At 50.3% G+C, this 21,026-nt stretch overlaps 7 protein-coding genes across 7 annotated transcripts; 4 read left to right on the forward strand and 3 right to left on the reverse strand.

The window, feature by feature from the left end:
* Positions 1-1,269: 1,269 nt before the first annotated feature.
* On the forward strand, positions 1,270-1,534 carry BO85DRAFT_451443 (uncharacterized protein). Its single transcript, XM_025660592.1, has one exon. It carries the CDS (start codon positions 1,292-1,294, stop codon positions 1,445-1,447), a length of 156 nt encoding a protein of 51 aa, XP_025513579.1. The 5' UTR covers positions 1,270-1,291; the 3' UTR covers positions 1,448-1,534.
* Positions 1,535-3,578: 2,044 nt separating this feature from the next.
* Positions 3,579-5,701, forward strand: BO85DRAFT_451446 (cytochrome P450). Its single transcript, XM_025660593.1, has 6 exons — positions 3,579-3,826; positions 3,904-3,976; positions 4,037-4,370; positions 4,429-4,612; positions 4,690-4,717; positions 4,775-5,701. The coding sequence occupies exons 1-6, from the start codon at positions 3,675-3,677 to the stop codon at positions 5,600-5,602; spliced, it is 1,599 nt and encodes a 532-aa protein (XP_025513580.1). The 5' UTR covers positions 3,579-3,674; the 3' UTR covers positions 5,603-5,701.
* A 1,214-nt stretch (positions 5,702-6,915) lies between these two features.
* On the reverse strand, positions 6,916-9,358 carry BO85DRAFT_490197 (putative signal transducer; the record flags this gene model as incomplete). The annotated part of the gene is made up of 2 exons (XM_025663649.1): positions 6,916-7,379; positions 7,447-9,358. The coding sequence occupies 2 exons, from the start codon at positions 9,356-9,358 to the stop codon at positions 6,916-6,918; spliced, it is 2,376 nt and encodes a 791-aa protein (XP_025513581.1).
* Positions 9,359-12,367: 3,009 nt separating this feature from the next.
* BO85DRAFT_79278 (putative RNA binding protein Jsn1) lies at positions 12,368-16,405 on the forward strand. The gene is made up of 2 exons (XM_025665667.1): positions 12,368-12,897; positions 12,972-16,405. Exons 1-2 carry the CDS (start codon positions 12,659-12,661, stop codon positions 16,345-16,347), a joined length of 3,615 nt encoding a protein of 1,204 aa, XP_025513582.1. The 5' UTR covers positions 12,368-12,658; the 3' UTR covers positions 16,348-16,405.
* A 716-nt stretch (positions 16,406-17,121) lies between these two features.
* BO85DRAFT_425498 (MT-A70 family) lies at positions 17,122-18,567 on the forward strand (the record flags this gene model as incomplete). The annotated part of the gene is made up of 1 exon (XM_025658078.1): positions 17,122-18,567. One exon carries the CDS (start codon positions 17,122-17,124, stop codon positions 18,565-18,567), a length of 1,446 nt encoding a protein of 481 aa, XP_025513583.1.
* Positions 18,523-19,628, reverse strand: BO85DRAFT_401876 (ubiquitin carboxyl-terminal hydrolase). The gene is made up of 2 exons (XM_025657172.1): positions 19,453-19,628; positions 18,523-19,387 (listed from the first exon to the last, which is right to left on the reverse strand). Exons 1-2 carry the CDS (start codon positions 19,502-19,504, stop codon positions 18,681-18,683), a joined length of 759 nt encoding a protein of 252 aa, XP_025513584.1. The 5' UTR covers positions 19,505-19,628; the 3' UTR covers positions 18,523-18,680.
* Positions 19,629-19,766: 138 nt separating this feature from the next.
* BO85DRAFT_451452 (putative mRNA decapping hydrolase) lies at positions 19,767-21,012 on the reverse strand. The gene is made up of 3 exons (XM_025660594.1): positions 20,913-21,012; positions 20,150-20,812; positions 19,767-20,083 (listed from the first exon to the last, which is right to left on the reverse strand). Exons 1-3 carry the CDS (start codon positions 20,986-20,988, stop codon positions 19,836-19,838), a joined length of 987 nt encoding a protein of 328 aa, XP_025513585.1. The 5' UTR covers positions 20,989-21,012; the 3' UTR covers positions 19,767-19,835.
* Positions 21,013-21,026: the final 14 nt, after the last annotated feature.

Genomic DNA, 21,026 nt, shown 5'->3' on the forward strand with positions numbered 1-21,026 from the left:
AAGAATAGCCTAAGAGTAATCGAAAGGTCTTCCTGTTGTGGTAGTCGAAAAGTGTCAAGGCTGTTTGCGTCTCACGATAAGAACACCAAAGAGAGAGAAAGCGAACAGCCCGATAGATATAACCAGAGCCGGAAAATCGATTCAAGCAACAGAAATTCTAGAACTTTGTTCCACCTACATGGGGAGAGCATGATGGGGGGATTAGGTTAGCCTTGGTTTCTCTTCACATCCCCAGGTGTGCCTCCATTCGGCCCATTACTAGTTACCGTGACCACCCTGGGTGACGCCCGAGCACGTCAGGCCCGGGAGGGAAGGCGAGACTCAAGTTGAGTCACGCCATGATTGGGCTGGGGAAGGGAGTTCTAGACTGCCGGACTGCCGTGTGCCGCCTGCCTCAGGCAGCACAACGCGCAATCGTCCGTCTGAATGGGGAAGGCACACAACAGATTCGGCTTACCTCACCACCCATAGATGATCTAATCCACTCCGCGTACGGAGTATATGACTGGGGAACGTTGCAATGCTCCGCCGGAACGACTCTTTTTTGACTTCTCCTTGTGGACTGACTGGCTATATTTAGCTGTCACTCTGGATCCGGTGGGGAGTGTATAGCGGATGGAAGACGAAGCACACAGAAAGAATTTTTTCGTCCTCTCCGAATCCGTTGTTTCCTCTCGTTGCTCTTATATGGTACTTCTGCGTAAGTACTGCGATGTTCTACTAGTAGTGTTCGGGAGTCTTTTCTATGTCCAGGCGGGGTACCCATCGCGATAAGGTAACCATTAGTTGCCGCGTCCAGCTTGTGCAGAGACCGGAACGATAAAAGCCCTTCCCATTGCCCCTCAAATCCTCATTTGGCTTTCCTTGAGATTCCGATATTTTATTTTTCCCTTAACCGACCGAACCACGCTTATCGGGTGAAGGAACACTACCATGCTCTCAACCATTCGTCGCATGCGAATGACATGTCGTCGTCTTGGCTTGGCTGGATCTCTGCTACGCGGGGCTCTTGAGGTCTGATCATCACTGCCGACCAGCCCAGTTTGTCACCTCAAATCGGGCAGCCATCGTCAACACAGAGCGTCAGCTGTAAAACACCCCAGCTCCACATCTGCTGGTCTAGACAGTGCCTTGGTGGCCGGACTCAAGGGGAACCAACCAATACTTAACGTACAGGCTTACACATGGACTGTTTCTCCATCCAGAGCCCAGTACTATTCTGCAGTGCCCCCCCCCCCCCCCCCCCCCCTTAGTTGGATCTGTGCGGCAGGATCACCCGCCGTTAGATCCAATGAGTGAGCCCTATCGCAGTGCGGAAGCAGTGATTCGGAACTGGACGCCAGGGAGGCAGTTAACCTTGGCTACTAGCAAACAAGGAAATGCCGACCCGGATCAATTCTATGGCTTTCTGTCATTTCGGGATGGCCTATATTATGTGACGCCATAAATGCCTCGAGTAGTAGTTTTACTTTTTCCTTAAACTAGCCTGTAATCGAGAGAGAGGCAAAAGAGGAGAAGGGGAGGAACTAGGCAGCAAGAAGAAACGGCGAAGCCGATAGTAGCCTGCTCAGGTGGCTACCGCCATGAGGCGAAGCAAAGCCGTGATGGACAGAAATAGATGAGACAATTCTCTGGGGCGAAACAAAAATATTCCATCCATATTTCGGCAGTCCCACACGGCAGCAGAGGTTTAAACAAAGGTCTACTATAATGTCATCAGTGATTGCAACGTTCGAATCAGTCTATGATGCTAGTAACTGGGGATGGAGCCATAATAGTGGGGCAATGTCACAGACTGACTGACAACCACAGCGCAGATTATTTTTACTAGTGCACACCAATTATCCGGAGAACACCTATTGGAAACTGGCAGATAATTGGTTTGGTACAGACTGGTGAATAATGCATTCTGCATTTGTAGAAAACAACAGAAGTTGACACGTTCTCGATCGTCCTGTGGATCAAACTTCTTCATCCATTAGCAAATAGTTATACATCCGACGTTGAGATTGGATGTTACTAACTCGATGACGGATGGGGATTCCCACCCACTCGTTCCAGGGATCGTCCCCCTTTTCGGCTTTACCGCAACACATCATTTGAACTGGATATTCTGGATCTAGGGCTCCATAATCTGATAGGCACACACGTCCACATTTCAGTGTCTCGACCATAGCGGTGTGTCTGGACTAGTATCAACAGAGCAAAAAGGATCGTCCATTCTCTCCCCTCAAGGTCAAGTCCTCTTAGCTGACGTTTCTCTTTCGAATGTCTAGAACTAGGATCCAGGTGAAGATTGTAATTTCCCATATTGCGTACACGTTTACGGAGTATCACAAGTCCAACTGTCTGTTCAATCTGGCCTGTTGCCTTTCTGTGCTTCCCTGGCCCCATGGATACTTTCCTACATGCGGGGCAGGCGTTGTGTCCCCTCCGAAGCCTGTACAATGATGTATCTACTCTACCCAACAACTGCACGTTTCACGGGTCATTCATACGAATCGAAATAAGTCGACTAACTCAACGGGAGTAGAGTGATACCCTCACAATGCGGTCGTCGTCCCTGCCTTGATTTAAACCGAATCATTCGATTTAAGGCCTATCACACGTTCTCCTCCATCTTGTTAATCACCGTCACATGCGAGATTACCGCATCAAGGATGATAGGAGTAGATATCCTACTTGCACGCGGACACCCTTCAATCCCCCTTATCTCTTATTATCAAATATGGAGAATCTTATAACGTAGCTACTCCCATTATTCAAGGTTTCTACACCGCAACTTCCTGCAACTTAAAAACCTGATCGAGTCAAGGACAAGAAGTTCATTAGCGTTGAAGGCTGATTAGAACCCACGGACTCGAAAGAGGGGTAAGCATATAGATAAAGCTTACTCCGTGTGTATTGTACATGTCTTTCTACCAAACTATTAGGAAGGTAGATGGAAAGGCTTACTGTATGTTTACCATAAGGGTAAAGTTATGGTAGTGAGGTATACTAAGTACCAAGTATCATACTTGTGTAGTAGGTAATTCGACCATCTTGTCCCACCTCTGAAAGCTACAAAATTAATTCTTAGGAGGTCATTGAGGGAAATCGCTAGCAATTTCCACTATATCTGCTCGGAATTGTAAAAGATGTATACGACCTCAATGAATGTCCAACATGCACTCTTCAGTTATAACTTCGTTTGCGGCGGGCACCTTCCCCTTCAGGAAGCATCAAACATCATCATTTTCTTCCCCTTCTCCGCTTCTGCATTTTTCTTCTTCTGCTGCCTTCGTATCTAGCACCAAATGAAATAACAACAATAAATCACCTCTTCAAAGCTTCAAAAATTGTTTCTTTGCGTATTCGATATCATGCACCCTTAATCATTGCTAGCAAGCACCCCAAATCGGGATGCAGTCAGCATTCGTTGCGTTTGTAGGCCATCAGGACACATCTTCTGCGTGCGGAATATTCCCCGAAAAAGGAAGCATAGGAGCCGTTCAGCGCGAGTGCCAGTACTAGTAGTACTAGTAGTAGCATTAGTAGGTGCTGACCTTTTAAGACTACTCCTAGTGGCCATTACCCCTCACGCCATCTCATCTCCTCCTCAATTCTCTCACATCGTCATACCTGCGCATACGAAGAAAGATTCGACGGTTTTTCATGACAAGATTAAATACGGAATGGCCTTGTTCGAGGAGCTCAGCCCCTCCTCTGTGGTTACTATAACTCTAACTTTATTGCTTGCCTATCTAATAGGCTGCGCAGTGTATCGCCTGTACCTTAGCCCCATCGCGTCTTTCCCAGGCCCCTCGTTGGCAGCTGTGACTTGGTTGTAAGTTCTGATTTCTAGATGTCGGAGTAGGCCCTGCGAAGGTAGGAGGGAACGATGAAGCTGACTGCGCGCTTCAGCTATGAGTTCTATTACGATGCAATATGTGGTGGCCGGTATATCTTCAAAGTCAAGGATATGCATAAGCGCTACGTGAGTAGGATGCCCTCGTTATGGATAAAACCCCATATATAGTGACACTACAATGCATAGGGGCCCATTGTTCGCATCAACCCCGAAGAGCTTCATATCGAGACTTCGGCCTTTTATGATGAGCTGTATGCTCCGGGCGGCAAGAAGAAGAGGAATTTGAATCCTCAGTTCAAACATCAATTTGGGGCGCCCGACAGTGCTTTGTCTACTATAGAACATGATTTACATCGCATGCGTCGTTCCGCATTGAGCCCATTCTTCTCAAAAGCAAGTGTACGTCGTTTGCAGCCTGTCATATGGGAAAAGGTCGACAAACTCCTTAAACGTCTAGATGGATTGAAAAATACGGGTCATCCAGTCCGCATGGATATTGCCTACGCTGCGTTCACCAATGGTGTGTACAACGGTGAAGATAATAAACCTCCATTCATCCAATATACTCACAGATGTAGACGTCATCATGCAGTACAGTTTCAACCACTCGCGCGAGAGGTTGCAAAAGAATGACTTTGGTGAGCCTGCTCAGGAGGCCGTTCTTGCTATGAGCAAAGTTGTACATTGGATGAAGCACTGTCACTGGCTCATTAATATGGGACAGCTTATTCCGCCATGGATTGTATCGTGGATTAGTCCAACGTGAGTATGATCAATGTTGTGTTCCTGCATGCGTATAGACACATCAAAAACTGGAGCTAATCTGCAATGCATAAAAGAGTTGCAAATGTGCTTGAGGATGAACGGGTACTACAATAGACATCTTTCATCCATATATTGAAAAGTATTGCTAATGAGCCGCAGTCCTTCGCCCGCGATAATGTGGTCCAGGTGCACCAGATCATGAACGATCAAGATACTGGGGCCGGAAAGCAGCCAAAAACCATTTTCCATGATCTGCTAGCAAATCCGAATCTTCCAGCCTCAGAAAAGAGTGTCGAACGGCTTGGCCAGGAAGCCAAGATACTCGTGGCCGGCGGAACTGAGACCACATCTTGGACACTATCGGTCATCACATACTATCTGCTGAGCCAACCGGATACTCTATCCCGTCTTCGTACCGAACTAATTGCCTCCATCCCCGATCCTACGGCACACGTCGGGATCGAGGTCTTGGAACACCTTCCCTACCTTACTGCCGTAATTCAGGAAGGTTTGCGGCTATCCTATGGCGCTGTTGCTCGGCTAGCACGTGTATCCCCAGATGAAGCAGTGATCTTTCACGACGACAAGCGTGGAAAGTACTGGGTAATTCCTCCGGGGACACCCATGAGCATGAACGCTGTTTTTGTGCATCATGATCCCGCCATCTTTCCAGAGCCAAGCAAGTTTCGTCCGGAACGGTGGATCGAGGCCGAAAAGGAGGGTAAAAGGCTGAATGGGTATCTAGTGTCCTTCACAAAGGGTTCCAGGTCGTGTTTGGGTATCAATCTGGCCTATGCAGAACTCTATATTTGCGTCTCCAAGCTGTTTAGGCTATATCACGGTGCGGATGATGAGACAGGTGCGAAAGGTGGGGGGTTGGAACTGTTTGAAACGTCCAACAAGGATGTTGAGTTTGCCACTGATATGTTCATTCCTGCTACCAGGAAGGGAAGTAAAGGCGTTAGGTTGCTTGTTAAGGGTGATTAACGATCATTACACACTGGGTACTGATGACGATTGGATGAAGACAGACGCAGCAGAGTGTATACTACCATGCTCTATTCAATACATCCAGCTTCCAGTACATAATTTAGCAACTTGCTTAATTTCACTCAAACCCAATAGCAACTAAGAGCTGTCCCCTCTCACCACATTGGATCTTGAAGTTGACCAATATCTTTTCTTCATCAGAACCCTACCATCAAAGGACAGGTTGTTTACAAATCATCTCTTACAAGCAACTAATATTGAGAATCACACATCAACCCCCAAAGCAGACTAGACTAACCTATCTGTCTCCCAAAGTAGCACTTCCATCATCCCATCTGTCTGATGCATATACAAACCGTAACACAAACCATACAACACATTTCCACCTGCCTCGTTGTGAGATATCAAATGTGGTACATATGTAGCACTCTCACTTAAATCGCTTATCTCCCAATAGCCAGTAAACAAAGTACCACAACCTCCTAGCTCTTCCCGTTGACTTGAAACACAACTTATAACCATTTTACCCTTTTACAGGAGTAAGAGGAAACCCAAACTTTTCACCCTGCTTTCATTCGGATATTTCCCATCTTTTCTCGCTTCATTTCATATTTCCTACGGTCTGGATATCCACGAAAAGTCGCCACAGTTCCCCACTTGCAGATGACCATCATGGCGCAGAACAGACGAGGGAGTTCAGCTGCGATGGGAAGGAAATGTTGAATGATGTCCGTGCTAATGGGCGTCTTGCCCATAATGATAATAATTATAATGATAATAATGATAATAATAATAATACTTTGTTTTAAGTATCTGCTGTATCTCGTGGATGTCGCGTGCCATTTGGCACGGATGTTTCGGGCTGGTTTGGAATTTGGCTAGTAGTACTACTGTACGATGTGGTTGGTTGGTGGATTCGTTCCTTGAGGTATTTTACTTATCTGTGGGGCTATTAAGTACTTACAGTAAATACTACTACTAATGCGGTCGCTGCTTCCTTCTGTTTGTTGTTGGAGATTTGGGTGTGATCCGGTATGGTGTTGTGCATGGTGCATAATTCGGGGATACTATTGATAGTTGGTTTAATTTGCTAGTAGCTGACTTTCGCCCCCCGGCATGCATATTGATTGATTACTTTACAGTTTGTCTTTTGATACTACGTATGATATATTTGTAGCCGTGTGATTAGAGTTGATGGTGTAGATGTAATAGTGGGTATCTTGGGCATAGAAACATGAACACGCCGGTGCAACATAATAGCAACCACTCCTTCTTTTTCCAGGTCAGACCTGGAATGTGGGAGAGGGAAATCATTTATCGACATCCATCGGATCGCCCGCGGTAGCCGCAACGGGTGTGGGTGTGGGTGTGGGCGTGGGTGTTGATGCGGACGCGGGTGCGGCTGCAGCTGAAGGGCCGGATGTAGATGGAGCAGGTGCCTCCGCGGCGGAAGTCTTTGCTTCGTTCTCTTTCTCTTTTTCTGTCTTGTCACTATTAGTGGTGGTGGCCTCGTTGCTAGCGGCTTTGTCGTCCTTTCCGCTCTCTTTAGTTTCTTCTTTTGCTTCAGGACCGCCGAGGAACCGCGCTGGTACTCCTCGCGCAGCGACTCCGACAGGTCCAACGTAGCATCCCAGCATGGGACTCCAACTGTACTTTTGTGCCACCGTGTGTCGGATTTCGTTGTAAGCATGTGAGTTTGCGAAGGGCAGGGAGGTTTCGGGATCCCGATAGCGCGAGGGTAGTGATGTAATAACGCAGAGGGATGAAGAGATTTCTGTTTTGCGGTGTTAGCATGTCCAATGTGTTCGTGCATGCAGTGGGGGAATAGGTGCATTGCATACTGGTTAGCCTAGGAGGTTTTTTGGCGTTGAAGTAGATACTGAACTCGCGGCTTTGGGCGGTCTTGTCATCAAAGTTCTCCAACACCGTAAGGGTTCGTCCTGTTTGCTCGACAACCTGAGGTACCTCTGGAACTTGCGGTTGTGGGGTTTCCCCATTCGCAACAGCTGGCTGGTCTGTATGCACCTCCGGAGCCTCTTGGCCCGGTTGTGCTGGATTGGGCGTCTCCTTCTGCGGGTTAATCTGCGAAGGGGCGGCATTTGCATCTGGTACTGTGGTAGGGGATAGCTCCTGCTGCACCGTGGCAGGTTCAGACACAGGTTCAGCGGCTGTGGTTGGTTCAGGAGCTGTTTCCTTCGATGCATCATCGGACTTTGCCGCCGCAGTTGGTGGACCTTGGTCAGGCTGCTTTTCGGAGTCTAACGTAGGCTTCTCGCCAGACTCCTGCGACGTAGGCTGTTGAGCTTCGGCTGCGTGTACAGCGTCGTCTTTTTGTTGTAAATCTGGCTTATCATCAGACTTGCTCTCCTCCGGAGCTGCATCTGGAGCCTTGGTCTCGGTGGCTTCCTCTTTCTTTTCAGCTTCAATTATTGATGAACCAGAGCCTGGTGCTGCTTCTGTAGCCGACTCGTCGTTAACTGCATCTGTGGCAGGCTGCACAGGATCAGCAGCAGCAGCAGCCGGAGTAGGGGCAGCAGCAGTAGCCTCTGTGTTCACATGAGAGGGGGTGGGTTCCTCCATTGGTGTATCGGTGGGTGCTTCCTTTGGCGTAGCAGCGGGTGCCTCCACTGGTGCATCAGCGGGTTTCTCTTGGGATATTGCGCCATTGGTCTGAGTGGGCTCAGAGCTTGTTTGTTGCTGTTCAGGGTCTTGGTTCGGCTTTGCAGGTTCTGCATCGCCGGGTGTTTGTGGTAGCGCAGAACCCTCAGTCTGGGTGGGAGGAGGGGCTGTTTGCGACGTGGCAGAACCAGCAACAGTAGAGTCCTCGGTCGGTTTTTGCTCTATCACATTTTTGTTTTCTTTGTCCGTCTTCTTGCTTTTCTTGCGTGTAGTGTCCTCCTTCTCAGGTTTTGCCGTAACGTCAACTTTGCCAATGCGCGTTAAGCGACCATTAACCCAGGTTGCTATGCCACTCCAGTATGACATGACCGGGCCTTCAAGGCGGCGGTTCTGAAGGGCTTCAATTTTGGCACGCCTCTCTTCAGCCTTCCTTTTTTCCATTTCCTCCCATCGATTTAGACTCTTGCTGTTATGCCTCTCCACCCTTTCTGCTTCTGCAAGACGCTCGGCTTGCGTCATCTCCTTCGGTTTGAACTGGGCCTTTCTTTTAGCTGCTTCCTCCATGGTGGCGATGAGACGGATGCGCTTTTCTTCGCTGTCCTTCAGGCGTGCATGCGTAAGTTCCTTGTTCTGCATAGTCTGGCGACGAGAGGATGATCGCGTGGGCCCTTCCTCCGGCGTAGGGATCCATGAGATACGTTCCGATTTCTTTTTGGGGCGAGGAGCGGGCACTGCAGACACAGCAGTAGGATCGATTTTGACCTTCTTGCTGGCTATCTTGAATCGAAGGTCTTCTCGAGCTCTCTTTTTCTTCTTTTCTTGTCGCTCCTCCTTCTGTATCTGTTGCTCCCCCTCCATGTCGTCAGCTCGAGACTCGGGTCCTTGATCATCCTCATCATCGGACGAAGACTCGAAGCGCATATCATCCTCTTCGCCCCCTTCTTCCTCCACATCCATCGCAAACTCGTTGTCATCCTCCACTTCCTCGAACAAGAGCGCAAGGTCATCGTCTGCGGCGGCATCCAGGAGGGCTGACATATGAAGGCCGGCTGTGCTTCGCTTCGCACGCCCCTGAATGAGGGACTCGACTGGCGCCTCCTCCACTGAGGAGGGGCTTTCATGATCATCTGCCATTGTTCGTGGGGACAGTTGTTGATTCAAAGTCGGCAAGTAAGGAACATTAATCGTTTATCGGAAGCCGACCGTAAAATCACGATAAAACGCGAGTCCGGTCGGGCGCGTATGAGATCGGCCAAGCGTGATACTTTGTGGTAAAATTGTTCATTTATTTCATTCTAAAAGAGTAACGTAAGACAGTTAATCTTCAAATACCACTAATGTGTGGAGAGCAGAAAGGGAGCAAAAAGGGAGTTGAGTCCAAATTATTGGAGACTTAATTGTTGCACCGGAGCTCTGGCAAGGCGGTGCCGGAATTCATTGCAGATACAGCGGAGGGCAGTGGCGGGTGTTAAATCGATGCCTCAGGTGTGTATACAAAGTCACGTGGTTTGTCTATGAGATAATGGGATGCAGAACCCAGATGTCACCCCAATAATTGAGATGGAATACTTCCAATTCACGTAGCAGGAAACTTTGTATGGGCTTAGAAACCCAAACTACCTGATACGATATAGCATGAGGGACATCCCGAGTCTTCCGGACAGGGACCGCAAGCATCCAACCCGACCCGAGAATACTCTGGGTCAGGTACCGCGTTGCACAAGTTCCTGTAAGTAACAGTAGCTGCAGGAATATAGGCTTGAAATAAGAAATGTGAAAACCATATCCATAGTAGCCAGTAGTCTGGGCCCCGCATAGCTAACTGTCTTACCGCCATGATTGATTAGCTTGCTGTATGTCATGACGGATCCTCAAGGGATGTGGCACGGTTTACTCAAGAAGTACTCCGTCGTACAGACTACAGGCAGCGTTCCTGCATAAGAGTTCCGCCCATGACTTCACATCTTGAAAGAGTCCACTTGAAATATCCATCCCTTCACAGCAGAATGTCTTCATCCCTTGCATTATGGCTTTCATTGAAACCACGAGAGGGATTTGACATGTTTGCTCCAGGTTTAGTATCTACTGTCGTACTCCGTAGTACCCGATATATATTCCGTAATCATGACAGATGTGGCTCCGTTAAGTTCGAGTATAAGTAAAGCTGGCAGCAGAATTCATGAAATTGAAAGAAACTGACTGTGGAGTGTTGAATCAAACAGCTTTTCCAGCTATGCGCCGATCCATTTAACATCATGAAAAGGCAGGTCATCCGACAGGCATACTTACTCATTGCCACCATCGAGGGGGGAAAGAAAAGAGGTGATCAATGTCAAAACACATGACGGACGGTGGAATGCGGGGTCTTAGGACGTTTCAGAGTGCCAATCACCCAGAACTGGGTCGCATCCCTCCCCCGTTTCAGCTTCGACAAGGATGTCGAAAAGGCCATTGGTACGCCTTTCATTGCCGTATGCGTGAAGGTTTGATCCGGATTGGGTGTAGACAGAGGTGCCGCAATAATGTATATGGATTCACCTTGGTTTCAAATTGTAGTCTACTTTATCGCTCTGCACTGTGACCTTAGTCCCGAATAAACTGTCATTTACAGTGACCCCCAGGAATGAAACTGAATTATTGAACATTCCAAAACCAAGAAAGTAGTCTTGTAAGGCTGTCGGTCATTAACTGTTGATGCTATCCAAAAGCATCGACTCCACCCGGGCCTGATCTCTTTCCGCTTTTAGAATTGTACACCTTTTAGTGAGCGAAATTAGGTGGGAACTCTACTCAGTATTCGGTGAGAGCAAGACCATAAGATAATATTATTACTGAGCAATATGTACATCTACGTGATCTATAAGACAAAATATTGAACGATGTAGTAAGCACTATGGAAGTAAACCGACAATTATCAATTATCGCTGACAAGAGACTATTGCGAAGAGAGCCGATCATGGAATTGTGGAAGGCTGAGGGTGGAAAATGCGCTATTTAGGAGCTTCTCGAAAATCGGAATTAGGAGGGGGATCGATCGATGAACCGAACGAACAGGCCTGACCCTCTCTATTTTCCCCCGGGGGTTCGAGCAAAAGCAGCAGGAAATAATGGTTGATCGCCAGCTGGGCAGTGGGCACGAGCACACCAAGGGATGAAGATGGGGATGAAGGATGAACAGGGAAGGATCCTTCACCAATGTAAGAATCAAGAAAAGACCATCAGAGTCAGAAAATTAAGACAATTTCTTTATTTTTTAATTTCATGCACTTTACAGGCACACTTCTCTCGAGTAATAAAAAAAAATAAGTAGGGAATGGGTGAACCCGACCGGCCAACCAGACGAGTGGATATGACATGCCCCCCCCGGGATCCGGCAAACCTGAGCTCCCCAACTGAGTAAACTAACCGCCTTCCTCCTTCTCTCTACTCGAAGTCTCTTTTCCACCTTTTACCTTTTCCCTCCGCGCCGGTGCAGCAGCTCTACTCTCTTCCTTCTTCACCAAACATCCACCGCCATCTATTCTTCCTTCTTACGCTTCCTCCTTTCATGCACCCCTTTCCTGTCTTACTCTCCCATTTACCTCCCCTTCCCTTTTCCCCCCCAATCTCTTCTCTTTTGAGTAATCCTTCAATTCAGTATCCCTTTTAGTATCGTCCCATCGTCGGTCTTTTCCATTCTTGTATCTTTTTCTGGCTTCTGCCCGAAGCCGCGCAATTTATTCCAGCCACCCTAAAAGAGTCCAGCGACCCTTTTCGGCTTCCCTTCCACCCACCACCACCACCCCCGTACATCACGACCTCCGCGTTCCTTTCTTTCGCTCTTCCCACCCCCTCGCTCGACAATTTTCCCATTCAATCTCCTCGTGTCCTTGCGGTCATTTCGAGCGGGTCCTTGCGGGTTAGCGATATTTTTGAACACTCGGGACCTAATCATTGCGGTGGATCGTGGCAATCGAATCTGGCCACTAGTCCAAAGATTATCTTTACTACCCAGGGTGACAAAGCTGACTGGGCCTTACGCTTAACGGACAACTATTGACAACCACTTCATCGATCTCGCTGTCTCTCCTGTTTCCTGAGCATCCGTGCTCGTTCAAGCTTACGTATTCTTTCGGACCCAGTCCTCCGTCAACCCCGCCACGAGCACATCCACACACCGGCTGGACGCACAGAACGCTGGCTTCCTCGAGCGTCGAACTTTACGTTCATTGATCAATCGTTTCAGCCTTGATTGCTCCGGTGCTCCCCATTGGCATCGGCTCTCAATCTTCGACGTTTGGTTCTCAACACACTGAACTGACACATGACCCTCGCGAGACAATCCTCCGATTGAGCAGCATCTTTACCGATTCGACAACTGCATATCATTACTTGTATTCATACACAAGGTGTCCGGTGTCCGCCTTCGTTAGAGGTGGAGGGAAATAATTCATAATGCTCCCTGTTTCACGACCGGATGGTCATATGAACCTCAATTATATTCCGACCACTCAACCAATGTCGGGAACTAGCACAGGGCGTAGCTCTCCCAGTGATCTCTCTGGATCTGCTGCCATCAAGTCGCCGTTCGGCCCATCGAATGGTCTGAATGGAGCCGCAGGCGCAATTGGCGGCGCGAGGCTAGGGGCTGGATCCCCTTCTCATGAACTTGGGGCTCGCTTGTACTCTAAACGGTAAGCACCCTAGTTATCTCGATGCGCTTATTTCGTTTCTTGCAGACTAATGCCTGTCATTTTTCCCACATTAGAGCGCGAGAGATCCAGGCAGAGGAAGGCGTTTCGCCCAGTATCTGGGGCCCGCCGACTAGCGGTCATTCCACCCCTCTTCGTGAGAACATCCCGGAGTCTCCAAGCCAAGAAGGATTTCCAGATCTGGTGCCTACATCCAGCGGCTCCATCAATAGCCCTGGCCGGAGAGCAAGAGCTGGGACTGTTCCTTCCAGATTTTCGCCCGTCGGTGCATTGAATGAGGTGAATCTTCAACAACCATATATGCCTCAAACCTCCCGCCCTACGCCGTCAACTAGCCCTTTCCGCCCATCCGGCGTTTCCGGTATCGACACAGGCACAAAGACCGCAACTGCCCCTGGTGGGAGCAGCGCGGGGTCCCTTTCGCGTCTCCGAGCAGGCTCTATGCCCCAGAGAGCAAACTTTTTGGGTTCTTCTGGCCCATTTGGACCGTCCTTGTTCTCTACTAGCTGGGCAACCGGACGTGAGCGCGCGACAACACTGACAAGCATTCGCTCTTCTGAAGGACCTGCCTCTCCCAGCCAGTCGTCATTCTCAAGGGACGGGCTTGCAGATACCGATGTGAAAACGCTAGACTACTTGGGCTTGGCGGAGACACCGCAACAGGCACGAGCTACGCTTGTGCGGCCTGATGTTAATATGCTCCTTCAACAGCAGCAGCAGCAGCAACAGCAACAGCAGCAGCAGCAACAGCAGTCCTCTTTGCCCCCTTTGCTGGCGGAACTGGCCATGATGAAGAATAACAGCCGTATCCGATCGTATTCGGTGAACGCGAAAGAGAAGTACGCTGATGACGAGGACCTGGAGTATGAGAGCCGCTACTCGCAACTTCCCTCTGGCACCGTTACTCCTTCTGCGGCTGCAACAGCAGCCCAGTTGGCCGCAACCCAGGCTCAGATTCATCAGCACAACCTTGCTGTACAGGCATTCGCCAACCACGCATCTGCCAGCCGACCTCGTGCCAGGACGGCTGGAATCTTGGAGGCCCCTCCCCAGCGCTCGTCAATCCGCAATTACCTCGCTACTCCTTCGCGTCTCGAGAACAGCTTTAGCGCTGCTGACCTCAACATCGCGGAAGGCGGAGAATATGATGAGCTGTCGGAAGCTGTTCAGCTCATGCATCTTGGTGGAAGTGGTGCGCCTAACGTGGGAATGCGGCAAACGGGAGACTTGGCAGACGAGAACAATCAGGATGGCCCTACTCGTGCTCTCTGGATTGGCAGTATTCCTGTCTCCACCACAGTCACGTCTTTGGAGGCGATCTTCAGCCTGTACGGCAAAATCGAGTCTACTCGCGTTCTGACCCACAAGAACTGTGGCTTTGTCAACTATGAGCGCATTGAGAGTGCCATTCAGGCCAAGTCACTTCTCAACGGAAAGGAGATCTTCCCTGGCGCTGGCCCTGTCCGGATCGGATATGCTAAAGTACCTGGCACCTCTGCTTCTGGCACGCCCGGTGTCAATGGAGCCCAGTCTTCTCCGACTCCTGATCCGAGCATGAACGGACCTGATGGTATTGTGAGACCGGAGAGCGGCACCAGCATTCCGCATATACCTTCTCTTCCCGAGCTGCAGCCGGAAATGGCACAAATCGTCACCGAGTTCGGGGCCACGGAAGACGATGCTCACAATATCAGCGCTAGCATCCATCGCGCAATTGCCTTTGATGCATTTGAAGATGAGATTCCCCCGATCGCCGAGCCAAGCCAAACTAGGATGTTCGACGCACCGCGACTCCGTGATATCCGCAAGAGGATCGATAATGGAGCTTGCTCAGTCCAGGAGATTGAGGAAACCGCCGTTGCGATGCTGCCGGAAATCGCAGAGCTCGCGTCGGATTATCTCGGAAACACTGTCGTCCAGAAGCTCTTCGAGTTTTGCTCGGAATCCACCAAGGAGCAGATGCTCGGACCCATTGCTCCTCACCTTGCTGAAATTGGTGTCCACAAGAACGGAACCTGGGCCGCACAGAAGATCATTGATGTGGCCAAGACTCCGAACCAGATGCAGATGATTGTTGATGCTCTGAGGCCATACACCGTTCCGTTATTCCTTGACCAGTACGGCAACTATGTTCTCCAGTGCTGCCTGCGTTTTGGCGCCCCATTCAATGATTTCATCTTCGAGACGATGCTCAGTCGGATGTGGGAGATCGCCCAGGGCCGCTTCGGTGCTCGGGCCATGCGAGCATGCCTTGAAAGCCACCACGCCTCGAAGGACCAGCAACGCATGCTTGCCTCAGCCATTGCTCTCCACAGCGTACAGCTTGCGACGAATGCCAACGGGGCTCTGTTGCTGACATGGTTCTTGGATACCTGCACTTTCCCCCGCCGTCGCACCGTGCTTGCACCGCGCCTGGTCCCTCATCTCGTGCACCTGTGCACCCACAAGGTCGCCTACCTGACCGTCTTGAAGGTGATCAACCAGCGCAACGAGCCAGATGCCCGTGAGATAGTGTTGAAGGCTCTCTTTTTCAGCCCGGGCGACGAGGTATTGGAGAAGATCTTGAGCGACCAGACATCGGGCGCGACACTGATCTTCAAGGTTCTTACCACACCATTCTTTGATGAGTCTATGCGCGCCGAGGTGGTGAAGAACGTCTCCAAGGTCCTCACTAAGCTGAAGGCAACTCCCAGTCAAGGCTACAAGCGCTTGATGGACGAAGTTGGCTTGTCATCTCGGGGAGGTGCTCGCGACAATCACCATGGACGTGATCATGTTTCCAACTCGGACAAGCAACAGCATCGCCCAACCTCCCGGCAGGCGGCGTCAAACTACGGCTCCCAGCAGTCCATGGAGCGTCAATATGGTGCGCAGTTTCCTACCATGCTAGGCCCAGGTCTGGATGCGACCAGGCCCGTTGCATCCGAGCAGCAGCCCAACCCCGCTCCTTTTGACCCATACAGTATCAATGGAATGAACAGCATTGGTTCTGCTGGTGGTCTCAGTCCTCTTAACGGGGTTGGTGGAGTTGGCGTTAATGGTACCGGCTTCGGCCAGGAGCCCTTGGCGCCTCTGACCCAGCAACAACTGCAGTATCAGGCCTACCTGGCTGCACAGTCCCGGGGCCTCTCTCCCTCGGGACTATACCCAAGCCTCGGAAATTCCAGCTTTGGATACCCGGCTGGAGCACCTTCGGCTGACAGTCTTCGGGCTCTGCAGACCCCGGGAGTGCCCTTGGCTGGCGGTCCTGGCCAGATGAACTCCAACCCTATGATGAACCAACCGACTTTTGCCCCCCAGCAATTCAGCCCTGTTACGAACTCCGCTCAGATGTATCAGTATCCTACTCAGTTCTATTCCCAAGCGCAGCCAGCTCAGACACAGTCTGCGGGTGGACGACGTGGCCGTGTGAGTCATCCCCAGCATATGTGAGAGCCTACGGCTTGCCTGCGCGACCGACGCTAATGCGGATTGATCTCCAGCATTGAGGCTTTTTTATAACTCTTTAATTCGCCATTGACTTCAACCTGATGTATAAAGTTTTGCCCTTACCCTTTTTTCGATTTCCGGGATACAGAGAGTAGTATGGCTATAACGAAATGACCCTTGTCACACCTAGACCGACGCTGGATCGTCTTGGAAACGGAGGAAGGAGGAACGAGATGAGAAAAAAGTGTTGTGAATTTTTGTCCATTTGAGAGCATAGTGGTGTTGCCTTTGTCATGTCAATAAGCATTTAAGTGATTTCTGCCCCTTGTGGCTTGGTTATATGTTTTTGTTTGCTATTATTCTGTTGGATATGAGAACAGATGGTATTGTTTATTCTTATTATTCGGTTACTCAAGGAGTGGATGGTCTAGCCAAGCGGATGCAACCGATGGCCTGCGTTTGCATGATGATGAGTCCGGCTGTATTAGCCACTGAGCTGTGCTCCACTGGTTGTGGCTGGAATCACACATTACAAGCTTACAGCGAGAGACTAGTTACAGGGGTAATCAATGTTCAAGCCATGGGTATATTGCAATAATTGTTGTAGCTATCGATAGAAAGCCGCCAGTGTCCCTAGCATATAGTCCAATACCACAAACACTAAAACTCACCTTCCAATTTCATTTTCCCTCTCCCAACCTTCGAACCGTCACAATGCCACCCTAAGTCAGAACACACATTATTCCAAGTAATCCCTCGGTTTGACCCGGGCAGACCATGGCCATCAAGTCTCCAATACTCTATGAAAACCCCAGTGCCACCGCCTTTGTGATCGATATTCCCAGCTCCATCGCGCAGACACAAGCGCTTCCAGGACAGACGCCTCCGCCATCACGACCCCATCTAGCCTCTTCTACGCTGGGATCCTACCATGGAGAAAGAACTCTTTTATCTTCCGACCCCCTGAGGGAACCTTATCCAACCTTAACAGAGCCCAAGACCGAGGCCGCACGGGCAAGGGTTCTAGAGAGAATTCCGGTTGCCGAAAGGCGATATCACTCCGAGATCATCGAGCCGCTGGTGGTTGAAAAGCTGGCGGAGCTCAAAGGAGCACTTGAAAATGAATTTGAGTGGTGCCTGCCTCGCAGCCTCAAAGAAAACGATGCACCAGACAGTCCAGAAGATCCAGCTCAGGGTGAACAGATCCAATTACTGGGGAAGAAGAGGAAACGGCAACGCAACACTACTACCACATGTTCATGTTCATGTCTAAATCCAGAGTTTGGCTCTATCCACTCTAATAGATCTCCTACTCGCAGCGATCCTCCATTGATCCTAGCACCTGGAGAAAACACCTTCGCATCCATCTCAGAGCTTTCCAACAACCTGGTCAAAAACACCTCCATCGAGCCGGCTACAGTGAAGATACGCTGTCAATCAATATCAACAACAGAGGCATCAAATAATGATAGCACATACTACAACTACCATTCATTTCACATCCCCCCATCATCCCACTTCCTCCGCTGCACCATCCCCATCTCCGAACCTATCCACAAGTCATCATCACAGCCATTACTTCCCGGCCTACCACACGACCAGAAATTCAATCTTATCTTCCTCGACCCACCGTGGACGAACCGCTCCGTGCGGCGCAGTGGGCATTACCAAACGCAGTTCTATAAAGGATGGGATCTGCTCACGGAACGTATATGTGGTATCTTACGGGGGTATCTACAGTATGATGTCTCTGATAGAGGAGAAGGCGCTCAGATACATGAAAGCAACAAGGGCCCTGTTGCAGCCATCTGGATCACTAATTCCGCGAAGGCGCGGAAAACAGCCTATGAGGCCATTCGGGGTGCTGGGCTTGAGGTCTGTGAGGAGTGGGTTTGGTGCAAGGTCACGATGGATGGGAGGCCGATTGTGGAGGTGGGTGGGTTGTGGAGGAAGCCGTATGAGGTTCTTGTTATAGGAAAGGTGCCCAGTTCTTGTGGGAATGGGGGTATTGTGAGAAGGGTTATTGCTGCTGTTCCGGATGTGCATTCTCGGAAGCCGAATCTGAAGGAATTGTTTGAGAGGATGTTCTTTAGCTCTGGTGATACAGGGGGTTGTGTGCCATATGCTGCTTTGGAGGTCTTTGCGCGAAATCTGACTGCTGGGTGGTGGGCTTGTGGGGATGATGTTCTGAAGTTCAATTTTGAGGAATGGTGGGTTGATTGATAGAAGATAATGACATGTGAATGTGAGCTTGATATACTCATACAACAACCATCCCCAATATCATCTACCATATGGTAACTGGGTATACAACAACCACATCAACTTTACACAACTTAATCAAAAACCTCCCCCAAACTAACCAGACTAAACCTCAAATCCCCCTCTCCACTCCCACTCCCCTTCTCCACCTCCAAAAACCTCCTAACCCCCAACTGCAACGCCCTCTCACTCAACGCATCCTCCTCCTCCCCAAGCACCCCCCTAACCAGCGGTCCCTTCCTCCGCCCATCCAACTCCCAAAGCGTGCCATCCTCCCCCTTCACAAACGCCACGAAATGCAAATCCACCGAGTCTTCCGCCGCCGGCGCATCCGTATCTCCCAATCTCGCTGCATCCGCATGCGCACTCTCCAACGCCTTACTATCATACAGCAGATCCGCGCGCTGGATCGGCCCCAGTCCCTCTGCTTCCTTCAGCAGGTTATCTAGGTCCGAGCCGGGGGTGATGTGCTTCCGCGGCGTGCCGTTCGATACGGCGTGCAGGAGCCCGATGAGTCCGCACGCGTTGCGGATCGTTTGCTTGAACCACATGACGGGTTCGTTGGCCCCGGAGCCCGTGTATTCGGGGAGGGGCGCGTCTTCGGTACGTCGGGTTGCTTCGTAGGCTGCTGAGACGGGGAAGACGAGGAGGAGGGCGTAGGACGGGCGGGGGATGAAGGCGAGGAGGTCTGGGCTGTCGATTGACCAGACGTCTGTGAAGCCTAGGGTTGGGGAGAGGCCGAGTTGGCGGACGAGGTGGGTCATTACTTCGGGGTTGTTTTCTGGGTATATTGGGTCAGCTGGGGTGGGTGGGTGTGGTGTGGTGGTGTTTGAAGGGGGGTAATACCGAGGGGCACGAAGGCCTTGTTAGTTTGAGGGGCGTCTGCTGTGTCGGTCATCTTGAGGGTGTGGTGGATTGTATGTAGTGGTGAGGTTTGTTGTTGAGAAGAGGAAATGTTGACTGTGTGTGAGGGGTGAAGGAGAAGTGTAGGAAAGTTTGCGATGGATGGCGGCGCCGTGAGGGGTTGACGTCGTTGGTGTTGCGGGGTCGATCGAGGGAAAGTTAGTTCCGCTCCGATATAGTAAGTAGTTTATAGATTAGATCTACGTCGACAATGGAAGTATGTGCTTGCTTACAGCGCTACTTAAATATATGCTTGGTTTAATGGAGTTTATAAAAAGAGTAATTGTTGTAGCATCGTAACTCATCACTTTCTAGTCTAGTATACTCTAACAATTCGGCAGCGGCTTCTCGCCCCGCTTCAAAGGCCCAAACACATTCGACCAGAGTTCACTGGCTTCACCCAGGAAATAAGTCAAGCTGACATCTGCCATCCCAGTTTCTTCGTCTCCATCCAGTGTCTCCAGTTGGGAGATGATGTTCTCCAGCCCAAACGCCTTTCCTGTCGCCTGAGTTGCACCCGCCTCGAGCATGACATTGACGACATGCACATGGAAATGATAATACGTCGGTTGATCTATACAGCACATCCACATCAGTAATCAGATACCACAAAACCCAAAGCACAGGGAAGGAAACTTACAATGCACATAAAGCTTCAACTGATCCGTCTCCAACTGGGGATACACCCTAACCGTCTCCTCCAACAGCCTCTCCCTCAGATACTTCAGCCAAGGAATATGCTTCTTCTTCAGATCCCTCAAGGACCAGATATCCCTCCTCATGACTAGTGCCAACAAATGCAACGACCCCATCGTCTTCCGATCCCAGTTCAAGTCCGGCAACACCAAGAAACCTCCCTCCTCAATTCCATCAGGTCCCTTCTCCCGAAGAATCACATCCTCTTGCTCCGTGCGGCCCTCAAGAATATTAAATACCCAGTTCAGTCGTCCTTCCTCACGCTTCGCGCTCATATACGGACGGATAGAGTCCCGGTAGATCTCCGGTGTCTCGGTGACCATGCGTATAACCTGCTCCGAGTATTTCTTGATGTGTGACTCCGTGCAGGGCCAGATGAGGTTGATCTTGAGGTCCGGGGGTTGTTGGCTTCCTGGTGCGGAGTGCGAAGAGGCTAGGTACCAACGGTAGATGTCGTTGTCGCCAAGGTTGTTGACGTCGGTGATGGCGGCATGGAAGGCCTGGAGGGCTTCAGGAGTTTCGGTTGCAAAGGCGGCGCGTTCAGCGATTAGGATGCCTTGCTGGTTGTCGATGGTACCCAGGATAGCGATGCGGCGGCCACTTTGGTCTTTGGGGGTTGGGTTAGTTATGTTGCTTGGAATGGTCTTGTCTGGATGTGCAGGGAGGGGTGATGGAGGGGCTGGCTGGCTGGTGGTAGGGTTGCTTGCCTTGTTTGAGAAGTCTGCTCACCTCGAATTTCGAGATGAGCGCCTCCGGCGAGACCTTCGCATCGTTAGTGGACATTGTGAGGGGCCTGTTGAAGATCAGGGGTGTCTATAGAA

This window comes from Aspergillus piperis, assembly GCF_003184755.1.
Source record: "Aspergillus piperis CBS 112811 unplaced genomic scaffold BO85scaffold_15, whole genome shotgun sequence".
In the NCBI taxonomy this organism is placed as follows: Eukaryota; Fungi; Ascomycota; class Eurotiomycetes; order Eurotiales; family Aspergillaceae; genus Aspergillus; species Aspergillus piperis.

Bases quoted from the DNA above. Each gene is read 5' to 3' on its own strand.
- BO85DRAFT_451443 (XM_025660592.1), top strand. From the start codon at position 1,292: ATGAGTGAGCCCTATCGCAGTGCGGAAGCAGTGATTCGGAACTGGACG.
- BO85DRAFT_451446 (XM_025660593.1), top strand. From the start codon at position 3,675: ATGGCCTTGTTCGAGGAGCTCAGCCCCTCCTCTGTGGTTACTATAACT. The intron at 3,977-4,036 runs GTGAGTAGGATG...TACAATGCATAG, and splicing joins AGGATATGCATAAGCGCTAC to GGGCCCATTGTTCGCATCAA. The intron at 4,718-4,774 runs GTACTACAATAG...AATGAGCCGCAG, and splicing joins ATGTGCTTGAGGATGAACGG to TCCTTCGCCCGCGATAATGT.
- BO85DRAFT_79278 (XM_025665667.1), top strand. From the start codon at position 12,659: ATGCTCCCTGTTTCACGACCGGATGGTCATATGAACCTCAATTATATT. The intron at 12,898-12,971 runs GTAAGCACCCTA...TTCCCACATTAG, and splicing joins GCTCGCTTGTACTCTAAACG to AGCGCGAGAGATCCAGGCAG.
- BO85DRAFT_401876 (XM_025657172.1), bottom strand. From the start codon at position 19,504: ATGACCGACACAGCAGACGCCCCTCAAACTAACAAGGCCTTCGTGCCC. The intron at 19,388-19,452 runs GTATTACCCCCC...CAATATACCCAG, and splicing joins CAAGGCCTTCGTGCCCCTCG to AAAACAACCCCGAAGTAATG.
- BO85DRAFT_451452 (XM_025660594.1), bottom strand. From the start codon at position 20,988: ATGTCCACTAACGATGCGAAGGTCTCGCCGGAGGCGCTCATCTCGAAA. The intron at 20,813-20,912 runs GCAAGCAACCCT...CAACCCCCAAAG, and splicing joins GAGCAGACTTCTCAAACAAG to ACCAAAGTGGCCGCCGCATC. The intron at 20,084-20,149 runs GTAAGTTTCCTT...TGTGCTGTATAG, and splicing joins GTTGAAGCTTTATGTGCATT to ATCAACCGACGTATTATCAT.